The 22815-nt window shown below is 61.1% G+C and overlaps 1 protein-coding gene across 4 annotated transcripts; it reads right to left on the reverse strand.

The window, feature by feature from the left end:
• Positions 1–5105: 5105 nt before the first annotated feature.
• On the reverse strand, positions 5106–22357 carry JUP (junction plakoglobin). 4 transcript variants are annotated; one of them, XM_079327989.1, is made up of 15 exons: positions 22272–22357; positions 13063–13295; positions 11863–12116; positions 11514–11752; positions 10876–11077; positions 10316–10460; positions 9854–9957; positions 8661–8999; positions 7708–7863; positions 7499–7618; positions 7214–7364; positions 6986–7107; positions 6695–6734; positions 6197–6364; positions 5106–5967 (listed from the first exon to the last, which is right to left on the reverse strand). In XM_079327989.1, exons 2-14 carry the CDS (start codon positions 13286–13288, stop codon positions 6219–6221), a joined length of 2244 nt encoding a protein of 747 aa, XP_079184115.1. In that variant the 5' UTR covers positions 13289–13295; positions 22272–22357; the 3' UTR covers positions 5106–5967; positions 6197–6218. The 4 variants fall into 4 exon arrangements, with proteins under 4 accessions (XP_079184115.1, XP_079184116.1, XP_079184118.1 ...); XM_079327990.1 differs by having other exon boundaries at positions 22237–22332; XM_079327992.1 differs by lacking the exon at positions 22272–22357 and adding an exon at positions 22039–22149.
• Positions 22358–22815: the final 458 nt, after the last annotated feature.

Here is a 22815-nt window from a genome sequence, read left to right on the forward strand (position 1 = left end):
CCTCACACACCCTGGCTGGTACTCTCTCGTCCCCAGAACCACACTGGTGCAGAAGAAGCACAGAAGCAGGAAAACTGAATAAATCATGGCATGCTGAATTATGGAGGAGCTGGCAGGCACGTAGCACAGGCCGCATGGGTGTGATGCTGGTAATGCCAGCGTGCTCTGCCCTCCTCACCTGCCCCAATGTCCTTCCTTGCTGGCACCCAAATAATCAGTGAATGGATGCAGCTGAAGCTGCCCCTCAGCATCACACACCTTTGCCTGTTTGACTCCTACCCCTGGCATCCTGACCCCAGCTACATCCTGCCCTAACCACCAGTCCCCTCTGGAGTGAGGAGTGGAGCAGGTGCCCTTGGTCCCAGCCTCTCCCTCCTCCTGGCACTGGTGTTTCCCTTGGTAAGGTCTGGGACACAGCCAGCACCACCAACTGGGCACCCACCCTCTAGGGACCCCGAGGACTCAAACACACATCTCAGCGTGGACAGGCAGGAGCTTCTTCTTCCTAATCCCCTGCCCCAGGATTTGCTCCTCCAGGCAGGTTCCCTGTGCCTGCGCAAGCAGATTACAGGGGGCTATTTCTGACGGCAGCTTAAAGGTTTGAGTGAAGGAATGATGTCATGGGCCCCTTCTGCACCAGCACATGCCAGAGGCACTGGAGGCCTGGGAATCTGTGACCTGCAGGAGCCAGGGACTGGGAAGCACTGGCCCCATGGAGCAGGGCAGGGTGCTGGGATCCTGTGGTGCTGCATGCTCCCTGCCCCATGGCACAGACAGGGTTTGAGGCTCAATCCCTTGTACTGTCACTGCAGGGAGCAGTGCTGATGAACACAGAAGGGAGCAGCCAGAAGGGGAAGGCTGCAAGCACAGGCAAGGCGTGGTGAGGATTTACCCCCAGCCCAGCCTGCCATGAGCAGGTGGGGGGAGGCCTCAGCCCCATCTGTCGCCCACTGCCCCACATCCATCCCCCAGCCCCTTGCTCTAATCCTGTCCCTGCCACACGCAGGCCAGAGGCAGAAACAAAGCAGAGTTAATCCGTCTGTGCCCCCCGCTGAACCCCGAGCTCGTGCCAGGAACAGACCACACCACAGTGCCATGGGCATTGCCCCTGCCTGGCCATGCGGGCTGCAGGGACCTTCCTCTGGGATCCCCACAGCTCTGGGGGCTTCGCTGGCAGCAGGGGCCCTGAGCCTTGCTCTGAGCTGTCACATTTGGGAGAGTGGCAGCCCTGGGATTCACTGGCACACCTTCTGCCAGCCCCACCAGTGTCCCACCCGTGAGCCACAGCACAGACATGCAGGGGGTCCCAGGAAATTATGGGGGCTCTCTCCCAGTATCCGGCTTGGCTCAGCAGAAGCTGCTCCCAGAATTAGCCTGGGATGTTCTGGGTGAGGAAATCCAGCCCGTCAATCCCATTAGCAGTGATTAACTCCTCCAGGCTGTCCTCGCCGTCGCGACCCCGCGCAGCCACTGGGCGTGCACCCACCACGCTCACAACTCACGGAAATACTGCAGGGTCTCCTCTATCTGCTGGGGGGTCAGGGGGGCTACAGGCTGCAGGGGGCCGGGGGGGGCTCGCAGCCAGTCGCCGTGGTCATAGCCGAACACGGTGTCAGCCCGCAGCGTGTAGCGGGGCAGCTGCTCGCCCAGCAAGCTGATGAGCTCCACCTCGGGGACATTCTCAGTGCACAGCTCTGGGGACGGAGGGACACGCTGTCAGCCCGGGGTGGTGGGGGGTATATGAGGGGAGTGGGCTGCACAGGGTGCTGTAGCAGGTGAATTATGTCCCACACTCCTCAGCCCACTGTGTCCCCTAGGGGTTTGGGGCTGGTGCCACCAACTGGGTCTGCAATGTAGGGATTGGGGGTCCCCTGCAGGGTGGCATTCAGACACCCTCCCCCAGCGCTGTCCTGTCCCCTCATGGCCCCGCTGTCTGCGGGCAGGGTCCTGCTGCCATCTCCTGGCCACGCTCTGCCCAGCCGAGTGGCGCTGGGGACAGCAGGCGTGGGATGCAGCGTGGGGTGGAGGATGCTGGGACAATGGCTCATCTCCGGCCACAGAATGGGGACAGGACGAGGGAACAGCCCAAAGTAGACCCAGGCCCTCACCCCCCTCACCCCAGCTCCCCCAGGGCACCCGTTGGCACCCTCAGCTCTACCCACCGGTGATGGTGGTGGCATCACGGTGTGTGTCCCTGTCTGACCGGTGGGATTCTGGGCTGGTGTGGGGCCAGGCAGTGACAGGTGAGCCTGGGCTGGGCTCAGGGGTCTCTCGTGGGACAGGGGTGTCCAGTTTGGCTGGTGTTAAGTGGGGGCCTGGCTGCCATGGGAAGAGGCACCGTCTGCCTTGGCTCTCTGGAACAGCGCTGGAGGGCACCAGTCTCTTCTCCGGCCCCTGCCTGGGGGGAAGGAGCTGTTCAGGTGATGCTCGAGGGACCAGGGACACATCCTGAACCCCCATATCCTCCAGCATCCTGGGGGCAACATCTGCCAACCCGGGGGCCGGACAGCACAGCCAGGGCTCGGGTGTCCCTGCTCCCTGCCGATGGCACAGGAGAGCTGTGGGAACAGATTCCAGCGCAGCTCCACCCTTGAATATGGGGCAGAGGCAGAGGCGAGGGTTCAGCGTACCTGCTCTGCGGCGGCTGCTATGTGACGCGGGGGGCTCAGCACCAAAGCAGCGCCAGGGCCGGACAGGACTGGGCCGAACTGGACCGGACAGGATCGTGTCCCCCCACGGGGTCCCTGCTGGGTCGCTGCCTGTGGAGCGAACAGGGAAGGAGCTGTCAAATTGCCCGTCAGTGGTGCCAGGGAGAGCCCCGGGAAGCTCCGCCTCGAAGAGCAAAGTCTGTCTGCGATCCTCCACCCTGCCAGCACCAGGATGCAGAGCAGGGACCGGCCGTGCTGGGCAGGGCAGGGCAAAGCTGGGAAGTATCTGCCCCATCCCAACCATAAACACATCATGAGACAGGCCATAAACCCAGCATATCCCTGCTCTCTGGCCACCCCCAGAGGTTCTGGCTTGGGCTGCAGCCACTGCTGGCACTGCTGCCCCTCTGCCCTGCAGGGCAGGAGCCTCTGCACAAGGCCCTGTTCATGTCCACCCCTGCTGCCACCTCCACCATTGGGCTGTGGCACAAGCAGCTCCTCATTCCCTGCCGTAGGTTCATGCCAGAGCACTGCTTCCCTCTCTCCTGGCATGTGCTCAGGGTCGCTGCCACATGCACAGCACCCAGACCAGGCCACCCTGCTCCCCCTGGCATACAGGGATGGCACGAGGCAACATGCAGACCCCAAAGCACACCCCCAGCCTTCCCCAGCCCTGTGCCACTGCGACCACCAGACCTCGGGGCCCAATCCTGCACCGTGCCGCCCAGAAAACAGCTCCCGAAGCCCTCAGAGCCTCCGCTGCCCAGGGAAGGACCGGGACCCACCGTGCGGAGGTGCCGCGCTGCCGGTGCTCCGGGAGGGAGCCCGGCCGGTGAGTCAGCTCAGCCGGGGCTGCCAGGGCCCTGCGCCTGCTTTTGGCCCAGCTCCTGCACGTACATTAATTTCCCCGGGGGAGCCTTGTTCAGACACGTGCCGAGCAGCTCCCATCGCCTGCTGCCCCCATTGACCCCGGACTCCAATGCTCCCCTCCACCAGCCCGGGGACCTGCCCCACGGAGCTGGGCGGGAGCAGCACGGTGGTCCCGGGCACCGGTGGGACACGGGCCAGGAGGAGCAAGGTCCCGGCTCCGGCAGCCCCAGGTACCTGTGCAGACTCGCGCCTGCTGCTCCCTGCCCTGCCCGAACCTCCTGCCCGGGCACCTCCCGAGGAGCGGCCGAGTGCCGTGAGAAGGGGAGAGATGAGGCAAATTCTCCCGGGGCTGTGACACCCCCAGGGGAACGGAGGGGACCGGCCCGGGGCTCACCCGCGGGAGCTGCCCGGGGATTTGCGGTGCCCGAAGGCAGCCTGGGGGACGCGGGACACGGTGAGAGCCGGAGGCAAAGCGCACAGGGGACAGCGGGCCCGGAGCTGGGGTGGGAGTCGAGGCTCGGAGCACCTGGGAGTGCGGGAGGTGCCGGGTTCGGGTGCCGCAGGCGGTCCTGGGGCGGGAGATCCGCACACGCTGGGCGCTGCCCCCGGACATCGCTCCCAGCCCCGCAGACAGCGAGAGCCGCTGCCCGGCAGGTGCGGCCACAGCCAAAAACGCCGGGACCCGCAGCCCGTCCCGCCGCTCTTGGAGCACACCCGGGGATGCTGCTCCCTGGGGAGACTCCGGTTGCTCTGGTCCAGGTGTCCTCTGGCTCCACTTCCCCCCCCAAAATCCCGGCCATGCCACCTGGCAGCTCTGGTGCAGTGGGACTGGGGTTTTCAAAACAGACATCCCTGCCCATGGCTCCAGGATGGCTGCAGGATCCAGGATCCGACCCCTCCTAGGACAGATGTTCTGGGACGTTTCTGCCTGCGCTGGCACTTTGGGGACAGCCAGATTTGACAACAGGAACATCACTGCAACCTGCAGCAGGGCTGACTGGGAGCCACAAAGTGGGGTCCAGGCTCGGCACAGCCAAACCCCATCCCAGGCACACAGGGCTGGAGCCAAGGCCTGTCACCAGCTGTCTCCTGCTCTGGCAGCAGCTGCAGGAGGCTGGGGGCTGTCTGGCCCCCAGCCTTATCCCATGAGCCAGCCCAGCCCCGCTGCCCTCGGGAAGTGCACGGGGTTCTGCTGGGACTGCCCGGAAAGCAGCTGCTGTTTTGCTCATTGCTGTGCTGGCAGGGGCTGTGGCAGGAAGCAGATCCATTTCCCTGAGCACTGGGGTTGGCTGCAGCCAGTGCTGAGCTCAGGCAGGATGTTCCCCCCAGTCCTGCTTCCCAGACCAGCTCCTGCTGCTTTGTCCCCGTTTGCTCCTGTCCCGAGCACGGCACATGAACCTTGGTATCCAGCCATGCTCTGTGGCAGCCTGGGCCCACATCCAGGCAAAGCAGGTGCCAAGTATGGGAATGAGTCCCCCAGGATGCCTTTGGCCCATGGAGGGACTTGCCATGGGCTCACAGAGGGTGATGGCTGTGCCTTCCCCTGGCTGCCCCGAGGGACCATCCCCAGCCGACAGAAGAACAGGCTCAGGGCAGCACGGGGCTGCAGGGGTTATTTTATTCTTTGCTTTGGTCTATACAAAAACAACTTACAGAAATAATAAAATCTTCAATTCCTGACCCACACTCCAGTAACTGTCCATCCCTTTCCAGTCGGAGTGTTAAACCACCATCAGATCTAAAGCCTCTTTTAAAAAATGCGTTAGATAAGGGAGGAGGGGACGGAAACACACCACTCACCGAAGAGAAGGGAAACGGGTTAAAATGTGCAACAAAGATCAGTACAAGGACACAGTTCCTAATGCTGGAGTCACTCCTCTATGGGGACTGGCAGGACAGGGACACGAAGTCAGCTCCCAGCGGCTGATGGGAAAGAATTAAACCTCAGACACCCCGAAGGTCCTGGGACACAGACCCTTTGCTTTCAGCAAACTCTGGATTGGCCTGATTCTGTTGGAGTTCGCAGGAAGCAAAGGGTTTTTCCATGTCAGATTCCTCTCCTAGAACACTAACACGCAGAACAAATCGTGGGCAAGTTAGAAAGCACAAACTTAAAGACGGCAAAAGCCGTTGGCACCATATTAAAAATAAAAAAGAAATATATATTCATAGAAAAGACTATTTTGCCAATGATAGATCACTAACGGTGCAAGGTTTGTGTTTTAAAGCTTCAGAAACAGTATCTTGGATGCTGGATGTGGCAGTAGGTGCTCGAAGCAGTCCCAGGAGGAAGGACCTTCTCCACAGACCCACAGCGAAGAAAACAAATCGAAAAATAAAACCTCTCGTGGGAATGGAAAAGTTTTGTCTTCTCAGGCACTTCTGTCTCCCAAGTCCTTCTCGCGAATGCTCAGCTCTGGGGCCACCCTCTTCTGCATGGAGAGAACACCTGCAGTGGCAGAGAACTTCCATCATCCTCTGAGGGGGGATTTGGGAGGAGACCAGAGTGGTCCCCTGAGCCAACAGGTGATGGGGACATTGATCCATGGCAGCACCAGGGACCCCGTGGTGGCACCAGGGACCCCCAGCATGGCAGGTGCCATCAGCCAGCCCTGCCTCCCCCGGCCCCCCGTGCTGGCACAGGGCTGAGCCCCCTCCCCAGGTGTGCTGGCAGGTACCTGGTGTGGGGCTGGGGGCGGGTTAGGCGAGCATGTGGTCAGCGAAGGGCGCCCGGACGCCGTCGCTGTAGGCATCCATGGGGTAATCCCCATCCATGTCCATGTGCATGTCCATGGGGTCCAGGGGGATGTCACCCGAGTACATGGGGCGGTAACCAGGGTCCAGCTCTGCAGGGAAGGGATGTGGCAACCATCAGCCAGTGACTTCTCCAGATCTCAGCCAACTCCTTGTGTCCCCACCCAGGGCAGCAGGTGACATGTGGTGCTGTAAAAAAGCCCCACCATCCCCTAGCCCAACAGCACCAGCTGTGTGTGCTCCCTGGGAGCTGAGCATCCCACTGTGCACCCCCAATCCCCAGCAGACTGGGTTGGAACTTGACTGACAGACACCTGAAAAAGGTTTTAAAACCAGCCTGGCTCAGTGACATGAGGCAACAGCCCCCCCCAGAACCCAGCCCACAGGGGGGACCCTGCAAGGAGGGCTGGCGCCATACTCACCATCTGAGTAGGGCTCATTGATGGGGATCATGCTCTGAGCCTAGGGAAGAAGATGGAACAAGTGAAGGGATTCATGTTCATGATGCTCAGGGGCCATGTGGAGGCCAACCCTGTCCCAGGTGGTGCCATGACCAAGGAGCTGAGGCCACAGCCCATCTGCCTCCCACCTCCCACTATCTGACAGTCACTCCTGTCTGAGCTCTGGCTGGAGGTGCTGGCAGCACTTTTGGAAGCAGGATGGGGCCATTCCCCTGACACCCTGGTTTCCCCAGGGGTGTTTGGGATGCTCACCGCTTCCCAGGCTGCCGGGTCATGCTTGAAGAGGGAGTTGGTGAGCTCCACAGAGACACGTTTCCTGTAGTCAGGATTCTTGTCCTCCGAGATGCGGAAGAGCACAGCGGCCGCGTAGGTGGCTGTAAGGACAGCCAGCAGCCTCAGCTCCTGCTGCTACACAGCACCAGAGCCCCAAAAGCCCTGCTGGGACAGTGCCAGGAGAGTCCCCAGCACAGCAGCACTCACCTGTCCCCTCATTCCGGGAGTGCAACAGCTCCATCAGGGGAGCCGAGGCCCCCTCGGCATCGATGGCATCTGCTGCCTCCTTGTCCTGGGCCAGCTCGCACAGCACGCCGGCTGCCACGCGCTGGATGTTCTCCACCGGCGAGTACAGGAGCTGTCAGGAGACATCAGCAGCCATGTGAAACACCCAGCAAGGAGCCCCCGTGCTCTGGGCATGTCCTGATGCATGGGGCCACCAGCCTGTGGCCATGCAGGCTGGGCAGGAGGTGGTGTCCCCAGAGCCCTGACCTGCACGAAGAGAGGGATGGTGTTGAGGCGGAAAATCTCCATGCGGTTCATGGGGTCCCGGGCCAGGATGTGCAGTGCCCCTGTGCAACCCTCCACAATCTCTTCCATCTTCACTCCATCCTGCCAGAGAACAAGAGCTCAGCCAGGGCCCTCCCACAGGGGCACGGCCCCAGGGACAGGCTGGGTTTTGGGGTGCTGGGAGCACTCACCGTGTAGGGCTGTTGCGTGCCGGCGGCCGCGTGCCGCTGGGCGTCCTGGTGAGCCTTGACCAGCAGCTGCACCAGGCGGGGGATGACAGCAGCCTCCTGCAGCGGGGCGTGGTTGGCAGGACACAGCGCCAGGTTGCGGATCAGGCCGATGGTAGCCTGGAGGAGAGGAGGAGGGAGCAGTGATTTGTCTCAGCTGTGGATGAGAACAGCTTGTGATCCCCTAGAGACCCCACCTGCCCCACCCCATCCCACTCAGCTTTTCCCTGCCCTGGATTCATCCTCTCCCCAAGCTGAGCTTCAATTCCAATGAGCACCAGGCATGAGCCACCTCCTTTATCAGCTGATGTCAAGGGTACTGTGGGTGATACAACTGTCCCTGAGAAGGAGCACTGGGATCTCATACTCTAAGACAATGAAACTTTTCATGAGAAATGTTCCCCCTCCTACTGAAACCCCTGTTATCATTTAGGATTTCTATTGGTCTTTAACTTTACTAGATGATTGGTCTTTTCTCACCTAAAATCTCAAAGTAATTGGATAGTTCTCAAGTTGTAATTTTACTGGTTAGAATCTCAATCCCCCCAAACCCTATAAAAACCTCATGCTATGCTACGTATCCAGATTTTGCTGGTAGAACCTTTCCAAGAAATAAAGCTGCTTTCAGAACTTCTACAGGGACACCCAGGATCTCATTCCTAGCTAGCTGAGAAGCTGAATTCTGCCTTGGGGGCTCCTGGAGATATCCAGACCTCCATAGCAGTCTGAAGCTAGAACTATCCTAGCCCAGGCAGCTGCAGGACATGACCTAAGAGAAGCAGGGCTGTGGCAGCAGCAGCCACCATCACTCTGCGCCCAGCACAGGCTGCATCTCATCCCACCACAAAACAGCAGGCTAAGGCTCACTCCAACCCCACCAACCTCCTCCTACCCCCAACACCCCTCTGGCCCCTTACCTTCACCAGTGGCCACTGGTTGGGCTGGTTGAGAAGCTTGACGATGGCGGGGATGCCGTAGTTGAGGCGCACCGAGTTCTGCGCCATCTCAGCCTCGGGGTGCCGGCTGGTGAGGTGCCGCAGGGCACACACGGCCGGCTCCGTGATGTCCTCCTTGTCCCCTGCCCGCAGGATGGTGTGGATCAGAGCCTCCACCCCGTTGGACTGCGTCACCAGGGTCTTGTTCTTGCTGTTGTTGCAGGTCAGGTTGGAGAGGGTGCCGGTGGCACAGGTCAGCACGTTCACGTCATCGGAGCTCAGCTGGTTCACCAGGATCTTGAGGACGCCATCCAGGCCCTCCTGCAGGAGTGGGGGTGGGAGGTGGGAGCGGCACATGCAGCCAGACCCAAATTCCAGCCCCACATGGGAGGGCCAGAGTGTTCCTGACTCCCCCACAGCTCTTTTTCCATTCCCCACAGCTGGAGCTGCTCCTTCACAGTGAGCCCCAGCCACTCTAACGTGTGCAGTTTCACTCAGAGTTTAATGTCTCCTGCTGCAATCACACTTCCCTGTGTGTGATGCCCCTGCCAGCACTCCCCACACATTCATGGAGTGACCCCAATCCTGGCCAGCAGCCAGCAGCAGGACAGGAAGGAGTTAAAGCACTGTGACCACATCCCCCTTCAACCCTTCAGTCATCAGAGCCAGGGATGGTTCCATGACAGCCAAAATAGTTTCCAGGCTGCATCAGAGCTAATATGTGTGGAGCGGCCCCAGCAGATGGGAAAATTCATCAGGAGGCAGCAAAGGGCTGGGAGAGCAGACCCAGAGCAGGGCTGGGATCACCTCTGCACTGGTGTGGGGCACAGCAGCCTTGGCAGCAGCTCCCCCAGGAGCTGGGCAGGCAGCCAGCTCAGAACAGGCTGACAGGGCTCCTGAGCCACAGCAAACTCTGGTGGCACTTGCTGAGTGACCATGGTGGCCTCAGCCCCACAATGGGGACATGCAGGAGTGCTGGCAGCCAGCAGGGCAGGGTCACAGGCCCCAGGGCAAGCCCTGCTGCAGGGTAAGGTGGGCACTGCAGGGCATCCCCTCACCCCACCAGGCACACATGCAGCTCATGGAACAGGGAACCCAGCCTGGCATGAGCCACCCAGCACGGACACAGATCCCAAACATGGCTCTGGAGCACAACAGGGGTCCTGCAGGCTCACCTGTTTGGTTGCCACATCAGAAAGGTTCCGCAGGGTCCACAGGCAGTTCTGGACCAGCCTGGGGCTGGAGCTGGTCAGGTGCTTGCCCAATGCCTGCATGCCACCTGCAGGGAAGGGTGACACCCTGTGAGCATCCCAGGCAATCCCAGCTCGAGGAGGAGCCAGGCTGCATGGGCTGGGCATTGTTTTATGCTCCTGCACACAGAGCAGCCTCACAGCTCAGCAAAGGCCAAATGTGGTGTATAAAGAGTTCTTGGACAGCCAGGATGGATCCTGCCCACACACAGTGCCAGGAACATGCCCAAGGAGCCTTCAGAGCAGAATCCAGGCCAGCACAGGTGGCTTCACCTGGCTGTGCAGACCTCTGCCCATCCCACAGACATGGGAGGACACATCCTCAGCCACATCACCCTGACACCAGCATTCATCCTCCTCCTGTGGCTGTGCCCCAGCCTCTCTTACCAGCCTCAACGATGGCAGGTTTGTTGCTGGGACACACCGACAGCACCTTGAGCACACGGCTGGTGGTCCAGAGCAGCTTCTCATAGTTGTAGCTGCGCATGATCTGCACCAGGGCCTGGGGTCCTCCGTTGGCCAAAATAATCAGCTGCAAGACAGTCCCAGAATGGTTTGGGTTGGAAGGGACCTTAAGGACAATCTAGTTCCACCCTCCACCACAGGCAGCAGCACATTTCACTAGACAAAGTGACTCCAAGCCCTGTTCAACCTGATCTTGAACACTTCCAGGGATGGGGCATCAAGAATGGAGGGTTGGGGTGTGACAGTCCTGGGCTGCTGGAAACCCCTCTCCAGATTCCCCAGCTCATGCAAGGACACAAGCCAGGCAGGAGCTCTAACCTAACCCCTTGGCATGCAGGAATGCTCTGGTAACATCACTAGGGATGCACAAGATGCTGGGGGCTCCACCACTGCCTCCTGCACATCTGTGAGGTGCAAAGTTGGGCATCCACTCCCACTCCTGCCTTCCCCAAGACTCTGTCAGTCTGGGATCCCCATCCCACCTTGCTCTCCTGGTTCCCATAGGCCAGAAGCTGGAGGCAGTCAGTGGTGATGGCCAGGAACTTGGGGTTGTTCTTGTTGAGCAGAGGAACCATCTTCTGCAGCCCGTCAGCCAAGCGCACTGCCATCTTGGCCCCCTCCTGGTACAGCAGCAGGTTGTGCAGGGTGGTGATGGCGTAGAACAGAACTGACTCAACAGGTGAGCTGTGGGGATTGGCACCATGTCACAGCAGGAACCACACTGCACTCACTGGGCTGCAGTACAGCCCCTAGGGCTGCCCTGAGCCCAGCACTCAGCAGAGCCCTTCAGCACAGCCCAGGAAGGGACACCTCGAAGCCTGAGTCCCAGGGATGGGATATCTCAAAGTCTGAGTCCCAGGGAAGGGACACCTTGAAGCCTGAGCCCCATCTCTGTGGCCAGAGCAGTGTGGGTGAGGTAGCTGCTCCCCTCCTCCTGCCCCCATGCAGGCTCCACACACAGCAAACCCCAGAGGTTTTCACAGCTTCACAGTCTCCCACTCCCTTGTTTTGGTGAGCAGGAAGACCCACACAGCACGAGCCCTCCCTTCCTCTGCCCCCAGCCCAGGAGGGGCTGCCAGACCCTGCCATCCCCCCTGGAGTCCCCACCACCACCGTGTACCTCAGCATCCTGACGAGGGCCGGGATGCCGCCCGACTTGAAGATGGAGAGCAGCCCCTCGCGGTGGTGCGAGAGGTTGTGCAGGATGCTGGTGGTGCAGCGGGCGGTGTCCAGGTCGCTGGTGCTCTGCATGGTGCGGACCACGGCCGCCACCACCTGCGGCGACTGCATCAGCGCGCGGCGCGACGCCTCCTTCTTGGAGAGCTGGTTCACGATCATGGCTGCCTTGCTGACAACCACCTGCAGGGAGAGGAGTCAGTGTAAGAGGAAGGAGATAGACATGGCCACAGAGCCACACTGGGAGGGAGCCCATCTGTGCAGCAGAGACACATACAAACATGGCTCCTTACCGGGTCCTCATCGTTGAGCAGCTTGGTGAGCTCGGGGATGGCACGTGTGGCCAGCTCGGCGTCATCCTGGTAGTTGATAAGGTGCACGATGGCTGACTTCAGCATCTGGGAGGGCTCTGCCAGGCGCTGCACGTTGGTCTGCTGCCCCTCCAGCTGGGTGGTGATGAGAAGCGAGCGGTCCTCCACCGTCTCGGGGTACATGGCGGCCCGGACGCGCTGGGCACGGGTCATGGCCAGCTGAGCCTCCATGTCTGCTGCAGGGGTGAACAGGGAGGCAGGTAAGGCTCTCTCCAAGGAGTGCTCCCAGCCCTGCTTCCCAATCCCAAGGAGATGAGCAAGAGCCTAGCACAGTGACACCGGCCACGTCAGCAGTCCCGGCACACTCTGCACAGAGCTGGAGCTTCAAAGCGTAAACAGATCCGGCAGCACAGAGATAAGACAACACTCAATTAGGCAGCATGATGGGGCAGTTGTCACACAAGGCCCATTAATTAAAAAATTAAGGATATTTGCAACTTAGGACCAGCTGGCACTGGAAAAAAGGAGAACACTGAGGCCTTCCCCATCGAGGATGCTGAAGTGTGATACTGCGCCCACGATCCCCACCTCTGCAGCACAAGGACCACACAGCATCCATGGAGGGCTCTGATCTCTGCAGGAGCTGGCAAATAAACCTTCCAGTGCCTATTGCTGACAGGAAACTGCAGAGGCAAGCAGAGCAAACCAGCCCCCTTTGAGGGAATAAAGCTGGAGGAAGCATCTCCTTCACTCCAGGCTGAAGCTCCATGTCATCCTCCCCTCAGCAGGAAAAGCTGTGGCAGTGGCGCGGTGCTATGGCACACACTGGCAGCTCTGGCAGCCACACTGGGACAGGCTTCCCAGCTGGCAGACAGGCAGTAGAGCAGGTGGCAGATCCGTGGGCTGGGATCAGCTGTTCCCATCTCAAGCCAACCCGCTGGCATGCTCGGATGTGTGCGCAGCTCAGCACTAGCGCGGGCTGACCACCAGCCACCCCCGCACAAGAGTCTCTCAGTGCTGGGAAGAGGACAGGAGGGAGCATATTTTAAGCAGCAACAACTCCCAGGGTGTGGAAGCCAGCATGGAGGAGTACCCAGAAGCAGCATGGCTGCGGGGGAGGAAGAGGAAGGCAGGAGCTGAGCAGCTGAGCCTGCGGATGTGCTGGGCCCCACAGCCCCTTACCTTGCGCTTGGCTCTGGCCCTGGTTCCCTCCCTGGCAATAACTCGTGGTGGTTGTCTTCTTGATGGTGTACTGCTTGCCATACACCTCGTCATCATCCCCCAGGCACTTGCTGCTGACAGAGGGCACCTGTGTGTTGACGCCGGAGTGGATTCCGGAGTCGTAGGTGTAGGTCTGCTGCCACTCCGTCACCTTGATTGGCTGCTCCATCATGTTCATCACCTCCATGGCTGCTCTGCGGGGCAGGGAGGGGAGAGGTTACACCTCAGAGAGAGCCCAGGATGCTGCAGGACCCTCCTGCCCCTGAATGGCACTGCAGCCCCCCGTGCAGCACCTAGCCCCTGCGCAGCCCGGAGCAGATGGAGCCGATCCCTATCTGCCCTCCTCCCCCACTGGAGATGAAAGGCGGCACCGGGATGACGAACCCAAAGCTCAGCACTTTGCTGCTCGTGTTCAGACATGAAGCTGCGTCTCACAGCGCTGTGCCTCACAACACCATGTCTCACCACTGCCACGGCCAGGGTGTGGGCAGGCTCCGCCCGGCGCACTGGCACACCACAAACTCCAGGGTCCCCCAGCTGCCCATGAGCTTTTTAAAGACCCTTTGCAGAGACAGGACCTGCAAGGAGCTGGGGACACGCCAGCAGCTCCATATGGCTGGAGCTCCAAGCATAAAATGAACCTTTTTAGAAGCTTCCTGGGACACCTAAAGCACCTAAAAATAAGCAGGCAAAGCCACTTGCTTAGCTCTCCCACGGGTGCTCAGCACCACAGGCGCCCACGGTGTGGTCCGGGGCTGGGCACTCCCCACTCAGTGCCGGGACAGGGCAGCCCGGCACATCCCAACACTCAGGACAAACCAGCCGAGGCTGCTGGGAGCAGGGCTGGGATTTCCTTGTCTTTAATTTGGGGATACAATGGGAGGGAGGGTGGCTTATGGATTAATGCCTGAGCTCACTCAGGGCTGTGAGTCACCAGCCCTGCATCCAGGCCCCCGGCACTGCCAGGAGGGATGGAGGCAGGCGAGGAGGGAGGGTTGGAGGCAGGGAAGGAGAAAGGGAGGGATAGAGACAGCACCCGCCCAGCCCTCCGCTGACCCATCACCCAGGATTCCTATCCCTTCCCGGCGCAGCAGTGGAATGAGTCAGAGTTTCAGAGGCGATAAGCAGCGAAGGGAGCAGCTGCCGCCCGGCATACCTGGGCGCAGCAGCACCCACTTGCAAACAGCTAATTACAGCCTGCACCGGCCCCGATTCCTGCGCCGGGCAGGAGCGGGGCGGCCGCGCTCCCCTGGCTCCGCTCCAGCCGCCAGCACAGCGCGGGGGGGGCGGCAGCTTCGGGCCTCAGCACCCTCCTGGGGCAGTGAGGAGCCGGAGCTGAGCCCCCCGCCAGCCCTGAGCCCCCCGCCAGCCCGGCGGCTGAGTCAGGGCGTCGGGAGGTGGCCGGGGACGCGGCTTGGCACGGGCTTGGCGCGGCTCGCCCCACCGCTGCCGGCTGTTCCCAGGCAGCGCCGAGCCCTCGCCAGCTGCACAGGGAGGAATCCCAAACCCTCATCCAGATAGGAAACAGGAGTCACAACGCTTGGACCCCCGGCTGGGAGCATCCTGCAATCCCCCCGCGCCCAGCCCCAGGCGCCTTCCCGGAGCCGCGGCAGGGCGCTGCTCATGCCAATCCAATATTTTTTTGAGCTGACAAGCAGCACTGGCAGACTCAGAGCAGCTATAATGGGCTGTGCATAATGCACGGTGGACAGGCAATGGAAGGACCCTAATGGAGGCAGAGCCTTCCCACGCGGCAGGAGCTGGGATGTCTGATCAGCGGGGCAGGACAGTGTGTGACACACGGTGCCAGAGGCGACAGCAGAGACAGCTCTGGTCCCCGGCCCGCGCCGCTGCAGGGATGGGCCGTGAGAGCCCCGGTATAGAGCTGGGAGTGCCGCGGTGCTGCATTGGTATTTGGGAGTGCAAGTCCTTCAGCTGGGTGGCACAGTCTCCAAATTGTGTTGGGAAACTCAAGAGAAACAATACAGTGCCCTTTGTGGCACTGGCAGGGCACACCACCATGGTGCAGGAGCAGGGTGAGCCGGCACCCAGCTCACCTGCACAGCCCCAACACCCCAGGCAAACACTGGGAAACTGCCCTGGACAAGGTGAGCAGAGCTAAAGGCAGAAAAGACCCCAGGCAGCAGCAAGACAGATCTGGCAGGGGCTGATGCTGATGCACCATGGTTGAGCAGTGACATCCTCTTCACAATTTACAGGCATCAGACAGGCACTTAATTTTCCAAACCTCCAGGAGCTGGGCTCAGACACCGTACAGAGCCCTGCATTATGCATGAGCCACCCCTTCTGTCTGCACCACGGCACCCAGGCACATCAAAAGGAGCTCAGACACCAGCTCTGGTGATCGGGCCAGGAGCCCCACAGAAGAGACACAGGCACCTGTCCTTCCCCTTAGCATCCCCCAAAAGCATTTGCTCATCACCACAGGGACCAGCGAGGCCAACAGCACCCGAGGTGACAGAGCCAGCGGAGCAAATGCCAGACGCTCCTGTGGTGAGCAGTGACATTTTCTGAACCCTGTGTCAAGCGTGCCCTGCTCATCACTCAGTGAGGGGCAGACACTGACAAAAGCTTCTCCCCCATCCTCCACAGCTTGGCTCTGTCCTCAGGTGTCCCCTCTCCTCCTCAGCAGATCAGGAGAGGGGCACCAGGGTGCTGGCTACACCCGGGTTCACCTCATCAGGAGCCATTTCCTGGCAATGTTTCTAGGTAAGTGCTGCAGCAGGGAAGGACCCTCATGCAGGAGGGAGAAGCAGGGTGTTATTGGGGGGACATGTGAAAATATTCACAATGAAGGGTCATGTCTGGGTGAGCTCCAGTTAGTTCTGAGGGCAGGATGGTTGCTGTAGAGCCCAGCCCTTACCTCCCCCCCACACCAGGCTGGCAGAGCAGGAAGGGGAGAACAGTGAGGACAGAATGGTGGCACCAGGCCACTCCTGAGCCCCACTCCACACAAGCCTACACCCCAGGGAAACAGCACTTGCTCCTGGGAACAGTAAGAAATCCCCCAGGAAACAGTGAGGCAAATGTGGGGGACTGCAGGTTAGGGAAGAACCTCCAGCCTGCTCCTGCACCACAATGGGGAAGGGACTAAGACACCTGAGGGGCTTCAACCACGAGGTACAGGACAGGCAGAGTCTTCAGTCAGTAAGCAGGGCAGTGCCAGGAAAAGGTTAATCCCTCTCCCAGCAGTTCCCTCGGCCAGGAAGGCAGAGGAAGCTCCCGCAGGCTGTGGGCACTGGCCAGCAGCTCATCCGCCCCCGAGCCATTTGATCAGCGTCCAGGCAGCCCCAGCCCCCCGGGACACTGTCTGGGGAGGAAGTCTCTGGCAAACACGCAGCCCCAAGCCTGACCAGCCCTTCTCACCAGCTGCTGTAAAGCCTTCAGCCTCGCCAGGAAGGACACAGCCAGCAGACAGGGCTGAGCTGCCCACAGCAGCAGCAGGAAAGCAGTGAGTGCTGCTTCATGCAGAAATAACTGCTGCTCAGGGGCTTCTTGGGGAGCAGCAGCCGTGATCACCAGTGTGGGGTCACCCCAATGAGTGCAGTTGGGGGGCACAGGGCACTTTCAGAAGCCTCAGGCAGGGGCTGCACCAAACCAGGCACTGCGTCTCAGTGGGTGTGAGGGGCAGCCTGAGCTCATCACATACAGGTCCAGCTTGCCCTCACCCCAGCATGGAGCAGTGTGGGTGCCCAGCAGAGGGTTGCCAGAGCCCCATCCCCACTCACATCCTCCAGGAGGAAAGGGGAACAGTGCTGGGGGGGCTCCTCATGCAGCAGCAGCATGTGAGGGGCTGAGCTCAGGGGTGGGAGCGTGCGAGTGGCTGCAATTACAGTCGCCGAGGCTTTTAAGGAAAGGGAAGAGGCAGTTAAGGCAATTCAATAAATGCAGCACAAGAAAAGACTCTATTTTAGAAGCACTTACACTACACACAAGCCATCTCCGGTCCCCCCCCTTCCTGGAGCAGCCAGGGATTAGCAACTGCCCTGGCCCCAGCAGAAACAGCACAGCCTTCCCACAGACAAGGGCACCCAGAGACACCTTGGAGAGCTGCACCTTGAAGTCCCCCAACACCCACAGCCCCTGCCCAAGGTGCTCTGAAGTGACACCAAGGGCTCATGAGCTGGGGCAGCCGCTAACAAAGCCCTGCAGCCACTGTACAAAAGCTTCAGTGGTTTTGAAGAGGATCCTCAGGAACACACAGCAGGAGCAGGCAGAGAAAGGAGCTTGTCAAGACCTCACCAGCATCAATGGGAAGCGTTGGAGTCAGATCCCAGCACCAGGAGCCCTTTCAATGGGGCTTTACAGGGAAGATGAGTGGAAGAATTCAAAGGGGAACGAGAGCAGCTTGAAGTTTAATGAGGAGGAGACACCGGCGGGGGATCAGCTTCTCGTTAGAGCAGGCAAAACCACTGGCCTGGCCTTGCACACAAAGGAGCCCATGGCCTTTGTGTATGGATGTACCCAGGTCCAGAATGGCTCCCAGCTGTCCCAGCTCTGACAACTTTGGGGCACTCAGGAAAGGCAGTGGGGTGCAGAAGCTTCAGATCTGGGCTCTTTCACTGGAGGGGGTTCTAAACCTTTTCAATATTTTAGCTGCCATGATGCTGTTACAGTTGAGCTGCTGAATGAATCATGCAAAGCTCTGGCTCCTCTTGCTGGGGGTGCTGCATCCCCCTGAGCACCAGACACTGGCAGCAGAGCAGCCCCAGAATGCAGCAACTCTGCCACGACCTGCTGCACTCAGCTGATGCTCTCCATCAACCCAGACCACATCCCCAAAACACCTCGCCTGCACCTGAATTAATAGCTCCTGACAGCTCCAGCACATGCCAGGCCCAGGCTGTGATGTTTTGGCACTTCACATCACAAACAGACAGAGTTTTACCCATCAAGTGCTCTCCCGCTGCAAGAGCACGCACAGCCATGAGCGTGACACCCACCCCCTGCTCCTGTGTAAGGGCAGGAGCCACAGCCCAGGGAAGGCTTTCCCAGGGATATCCACCTGCTCAAGACCCCCTGTGGGGTCTCTGGCAGTGCATCCCCCTCCCCACATCCCTAGCTGCTGGAACAGACACCTCCATCTGCAGCAGCACCAGGATCAGGAGGACCCACACGGGCTCATCTCCTCCTCACAGTTTGCTAATCTCATTAGAATCATGTCTGGGAAAGATGGGAATTTGTCACTTGTCCATGGAAAGGAGAACTGGCATGGTGAGATTAATCACAATTACTCCATTTGAATTAAAGAAAAAAAAATCAAAAATCATTATTTTGTTTCAATGAGCATAAAGAACAAGCTGTTCTTTAAGAGCACTGTAATTGCAGGCTCTGGACCTGGCTGGCTGTTCCCAGCTCCAGCCATGGTGTCCAGGACACAGGATTTGCCACCTGGCCCTGCCAGAGGAGCTGGGGCAGTGAGGACAGCACAGAGGTGCCGAGCCCCGGCTTAATTTCTCCATCCAGTTGCATTACAGCTGCAAAGTTCAGACGCTTCACAAGAAATTATCACCAACAGCCGTCAGCACCCGGCCTGTCGGAGCAAGTTAATGATTTGTCACCAGGGCTCTGCCCGCGCGTCACCGCGATTACGGCAGGCGCTGCCAGCAGCCAAAGGTCTCTCCCCCCACACAGAATCACGCTTCTCATCCAGCCACCGACCCCCAAAAGCCACACGGGACCCCAGCGCACCCACCCACGGGGTGTGTGCCCTCCGCCAGCACCGGGGCATCCCCCCGAGGGCACGGCACCGGCACCCCTCCTGCCGCGGACACCTCCCAGGTATGATCACCCAAGCGTGGGATATTGGGAAAACACCGAGCACTCCGCCTCCGCCCGGCTCTGGCAAGGAGGCCGAGGAGTCGCTGGGAACAGGCAGCGCAGATGTCGCGGGCTGCCCGACAAGCCCCGGCTTCTCCGCGGGCTCCTACCCGGTTTCCAAAGCGATTCCAGAGTCCCAGGCGTGCCAGGATGCCTCCAGGCCCGGCAGCAGACGCAGCAGAACCCATCGGGGATGGTGTATTTAGAAGGGTATTTCAAACCTCTGCTTAAATAGAAACATCTTCACCTCCCCCCACCCCGCGCAGCCATCGACAAACCGGGTGTGGCTGCAAAGCCGGCCCTGTTTAAGCACAGACATGGTGTTGAGGTCAAGTTTTAAGCCTTTTTGGAGTGGGAGTAGCTGCACCTTCACACCCCTTTGTCCAACGCTTTGTCAAGTATGTCCACGAGCAAAGAAGAGCAAAACCAACCCCTCCCAGAGCAGAGAACGCGATTCAAGGCACCAATGCAGCCCTGGTGTCCTCCCGAGCTGCCATCCCCAGACATTTCCATTCACACAGACCCTCCTGAGACACCCCACGGGGCTGAGACCACCTACCCCCACCCCTGGGTGCCCACACACCCTGTCCAGGTGGGGAAGCACCAGCTGAACGCCGAGGTAGGCTTGTACTGCTGTAATAGACACTGCATTGCTTTTTAACTTCTCTTAATTAGAAGCAACTCTAATTTAAACCTTCAAAACTAGCACAAGCGTCGGTACAGATGCTGCAATTAAAGTTCTGCAAGTTCTCTGTGCAGAGGCTCTGCTCCCCCACCCTGCGGAGCGGGGCCAAGGGCAGCTTCGCTCCCAGGCTCTGCCATCTGCGAGCGGCAGCGCGCCCGGCAAAAGCGCCGTCTTAAATCCCGGAGATCTGGAAGTGTGATAAAAAGCCAAATCCCATCAAGCGCTCCCACACCAAACCACAGTCTTGAAGGGAAGCCGTCCTCCCAGGAACGGGCTGAGCTGTGCAGCTGTACCGCAGTGCCTGCCCGGCTGCGAGGGATGAGCAAGGGTTTCAGGTGGGGGAAACAAAGGGGGGAGTTAATGGGATTAGGGCAGCGCCGAATGATACACTGAAATGCGGCACCAGGAACAGAGGAGACATTCCCCAAGGCCCCCGGCTGCAACCCGGCCACGATTCACCCGCGCTGCCGCGGAGGCTCCGGGCACGGTGCACAAACTACTCGCACACCCAGCCCAAGGAGAGCCCTCCCAGAAGCCCGGCTTGTCCCCCCCAGCCTCCCCCCTAAGGGATGAACGCGCTTCCTGGAGCCTGCAAGGACACGGCACATCGCCCAGACAATAGACTGTAACGCCATTGTCTGACGGAGAGCCCCGCACGGCCGCCCCACCTTCCCCCAGCGCCCTGAGCCCTGGGGACCCGAGTCTGTCCCTGCTCCTGTCACAGCAGCCACAGTGCAAGGAGGGAGCACGATCCTCAGCCACGCTGCCAGGAGCTCTGTGCCTCCCCGTCCTGACGGCCAACTTGTCTAAGCCAAATTAGCAGTGAAATGGGTTTTTCATGACACTTCATGGAAATCCTCCAAAACAATGAGCGATCAGGCTTCAGATGTGCAAACACAGTTCCAGTGGGTGCCCTACACCCTTCCAGCCAGCTCCGACACCGACAAGGACACAGAAATGGACCCCTATAATTTTCTCATCGCTGCTTCCGGCTGGGCCGGACACTCCGAGAGCGGAGCCTGGAGCAGCCCCCGCGGACACTGCACCTGCCCTGGATGCGGCTGCCAGCCCGGAGCAAACGCCCCCGGCACCGCTCCAGCCCCAGCCCCGCGGCAGCTGGCAGCGAGACGCTGCGCCCCCGGCTCCCCACCAGCCGATGGCAGACGGACACCAGAGCCGCGAGCTGCCCAAACCAGCACGACGTGGGCTGGAGCAGGAGGTGAAGCGACTGTGTCACGGGGTGCCCCCAGCCCCCACCACCCTTCTGGTATGGGAAAGCTGACAAGGGAACATCAAACCAGACGTGGGGCTCACCTAGGCACCTCAACAGCGTTACGGGGAAGCCGGGGGTGCAAGGAGTTCCAGTCTGGCCGGAGAGGGTGCAGGCTGATGCCCTCACACCCGTTCAGGCACAATGGTGGCGCAGGTCACCCTGTCCCGTACCCAGCAGCTCCTGAGCGTTCACGCTCCTCTCCCAGCACACGTCTCCCCGCGTTGCTCGTATGACAACCCACGTTTGCCTTCTCTGGGCAACTCCCAGCAACATTTCAGCATTATCCTTTCATCTGTGCTGTAAACCTGATTAATTAAGCTAATCACTCAGCTAACGCAATTAGAGCGCTCTCTCCTCTCCAAACATCAGACAAACAGGCAAGTTTCGCTCCCCCCGCCGTTTCCCCGTGCGGATGTCCGCTGTCAGGGGCTCAGCTGTCCGCACGGTGCCCAGCACCCCTAACCCGCGGGGCGCTGTCTGGGTAGTGTCAGGTCACCCGCATCCCCCTCAGCCCCCAGACCTCACACGCCCGGCGGTGGGCGAAGTGCAGCCCCGGCCCCGCGGGGAGGGACGGCGATGTCGAGGCGATCCGAGGTGGCCTCGAGAGCAGCACGCGGTGTCCCCAGGTGTGACTCTGGGCACGGAGCAGCCCAGTTTGCGTAAGAGCCCCACAGCACCGGGCGAGCACCGTGCCAGGGCCTCGCCCGCCCAGCAGCAGCTCCGGGCGGGGCCGGGGACAGAGCCGCCGCCTGGCACAGGAGCGCGGAGCCGCGACTCCCAAACCGGCTCCCGCGGCACTGGAAGGGGCCGGGGCAGCCCGGCTGCCCATGGGGGAAGCCCCGGGGACCCGCCCAACTGGTTCCGCGCAGGACCGGCCGAGCTCACGGGCAGCATACACAGAGCCCTGCCCCAGACGGCAGCAGCAGGGCCGAGCCGGGACGCCCGGTGCTGCCCGGCCCGGACACCTCCGCACCCCGAGCACGGCCGCTCCCCAGCCCCGCACGGCGGAGTCCGGTGCAGTCCAGCCCGGAACGACCGACGGACACGGCCCCGGGTTCGGCCGCCCCAACTCTGCTCACCGGACCGCTCCCCGCCGCGATCTCCGCCAGCCCGGTCCTCCGGACCCGTTCCCGCTCACCGCAGCGATCCCTGCCCGGTTCCGCTGGCCTAGTGCCGCTCACCGCCGCTCCCCCATGCCCGATACTCGCTGACTCGGCTCCACTCACCGGCGCTCCCCGTGCCCGGTGCCCCGCCCCGCTCACCAGCGCTCCCCGTGCCCAATGCGCCAGTCCCGCTCACCGCCGCTCCCAGTGCCCGGTGCCCGAGCCCCACTCACCGTCCCTCCCCGCCCGGTGCCCCGGCCCCGCTCACCGTCACTCTCCGCCACCCGCCCGTTCCTGCCCGAACAAAAGGCGAGCAGCGCCCCGCGCCCCGCCCCGCCCACCCCAGGCCCCGCCCCCGCACTGCTCCATCGCTATTGGATACCCCTCACGCCCATCAATCCCTGTTCCCGCCGGGCCCCGCCCCCGCCGGCCGTGTTTATCCGCTCCCCATTGGCGGGGGCGCGGCCGCCCCGCCCCCTGCCCGAAGGTGATTGGCCAGCGGGGCGGGGCGCGCGGGGCGCGGCGGCGGCACAGCGAGGGCGCGACCACGAGGGGACCACCTGGGTGACGTCAGTGGGCGCGGCCAGGTGGGGCCGGGAGCCGCCCCTGGGCAGGGCCGGGGGCGCGGGGACCCCCGGGCCGTGCGGGGACCCCCCGAGGCAGGAGCGTGGAAGCGGCAGGAAGCGGCGATCGGGAAGGACTCGGGGCTGCTGGCGCTGCGTCAAGCCGGTCCCCGCCGGACCGGTCCGGCCGGGTGCTGCCGCCGCGTCCCGGGCGAAGCCGCCGTCACTCAGTGCCCGAGTCATCCACTG

This window comes from Erithacus rubecula, assembly GCF_903797595.1.
Source record: "Erithacus rubecula genome assembly, chromosome: 27".
NCBI classification, from domain to species: domain Eukaryota; kingdom Metazoa; phylum Chordata; class Aves; order Passeriformes; family Muscicapidae; genus Erithacus; species Erithacus rubecula.

Bases quoted from the DNA above. Each gene is read 5' to 3' on its own strand.
- JUP (XM_079327989.1), bottom strand. From the start codon at position 13,288: ATGGAGGTGATGAACATGATGGAGCAGCCAATCAAGGTGACGGAGTGG. The intron at 7,619-7,707 runs GTGAGTGCTCCC...GTTCTCTGGCAG, and splicing joins GCACGCAACAGCCCTACACG to GATGGAGTGAAGATGGAAGA. The intron at 7,108-7,213 runs GTGAGTGCTGCT...CTGTCCTTACAG, and splicing joins CTCCCGGAATGAGGGGACAG to CCACCTACGCGGCCGCTGTG.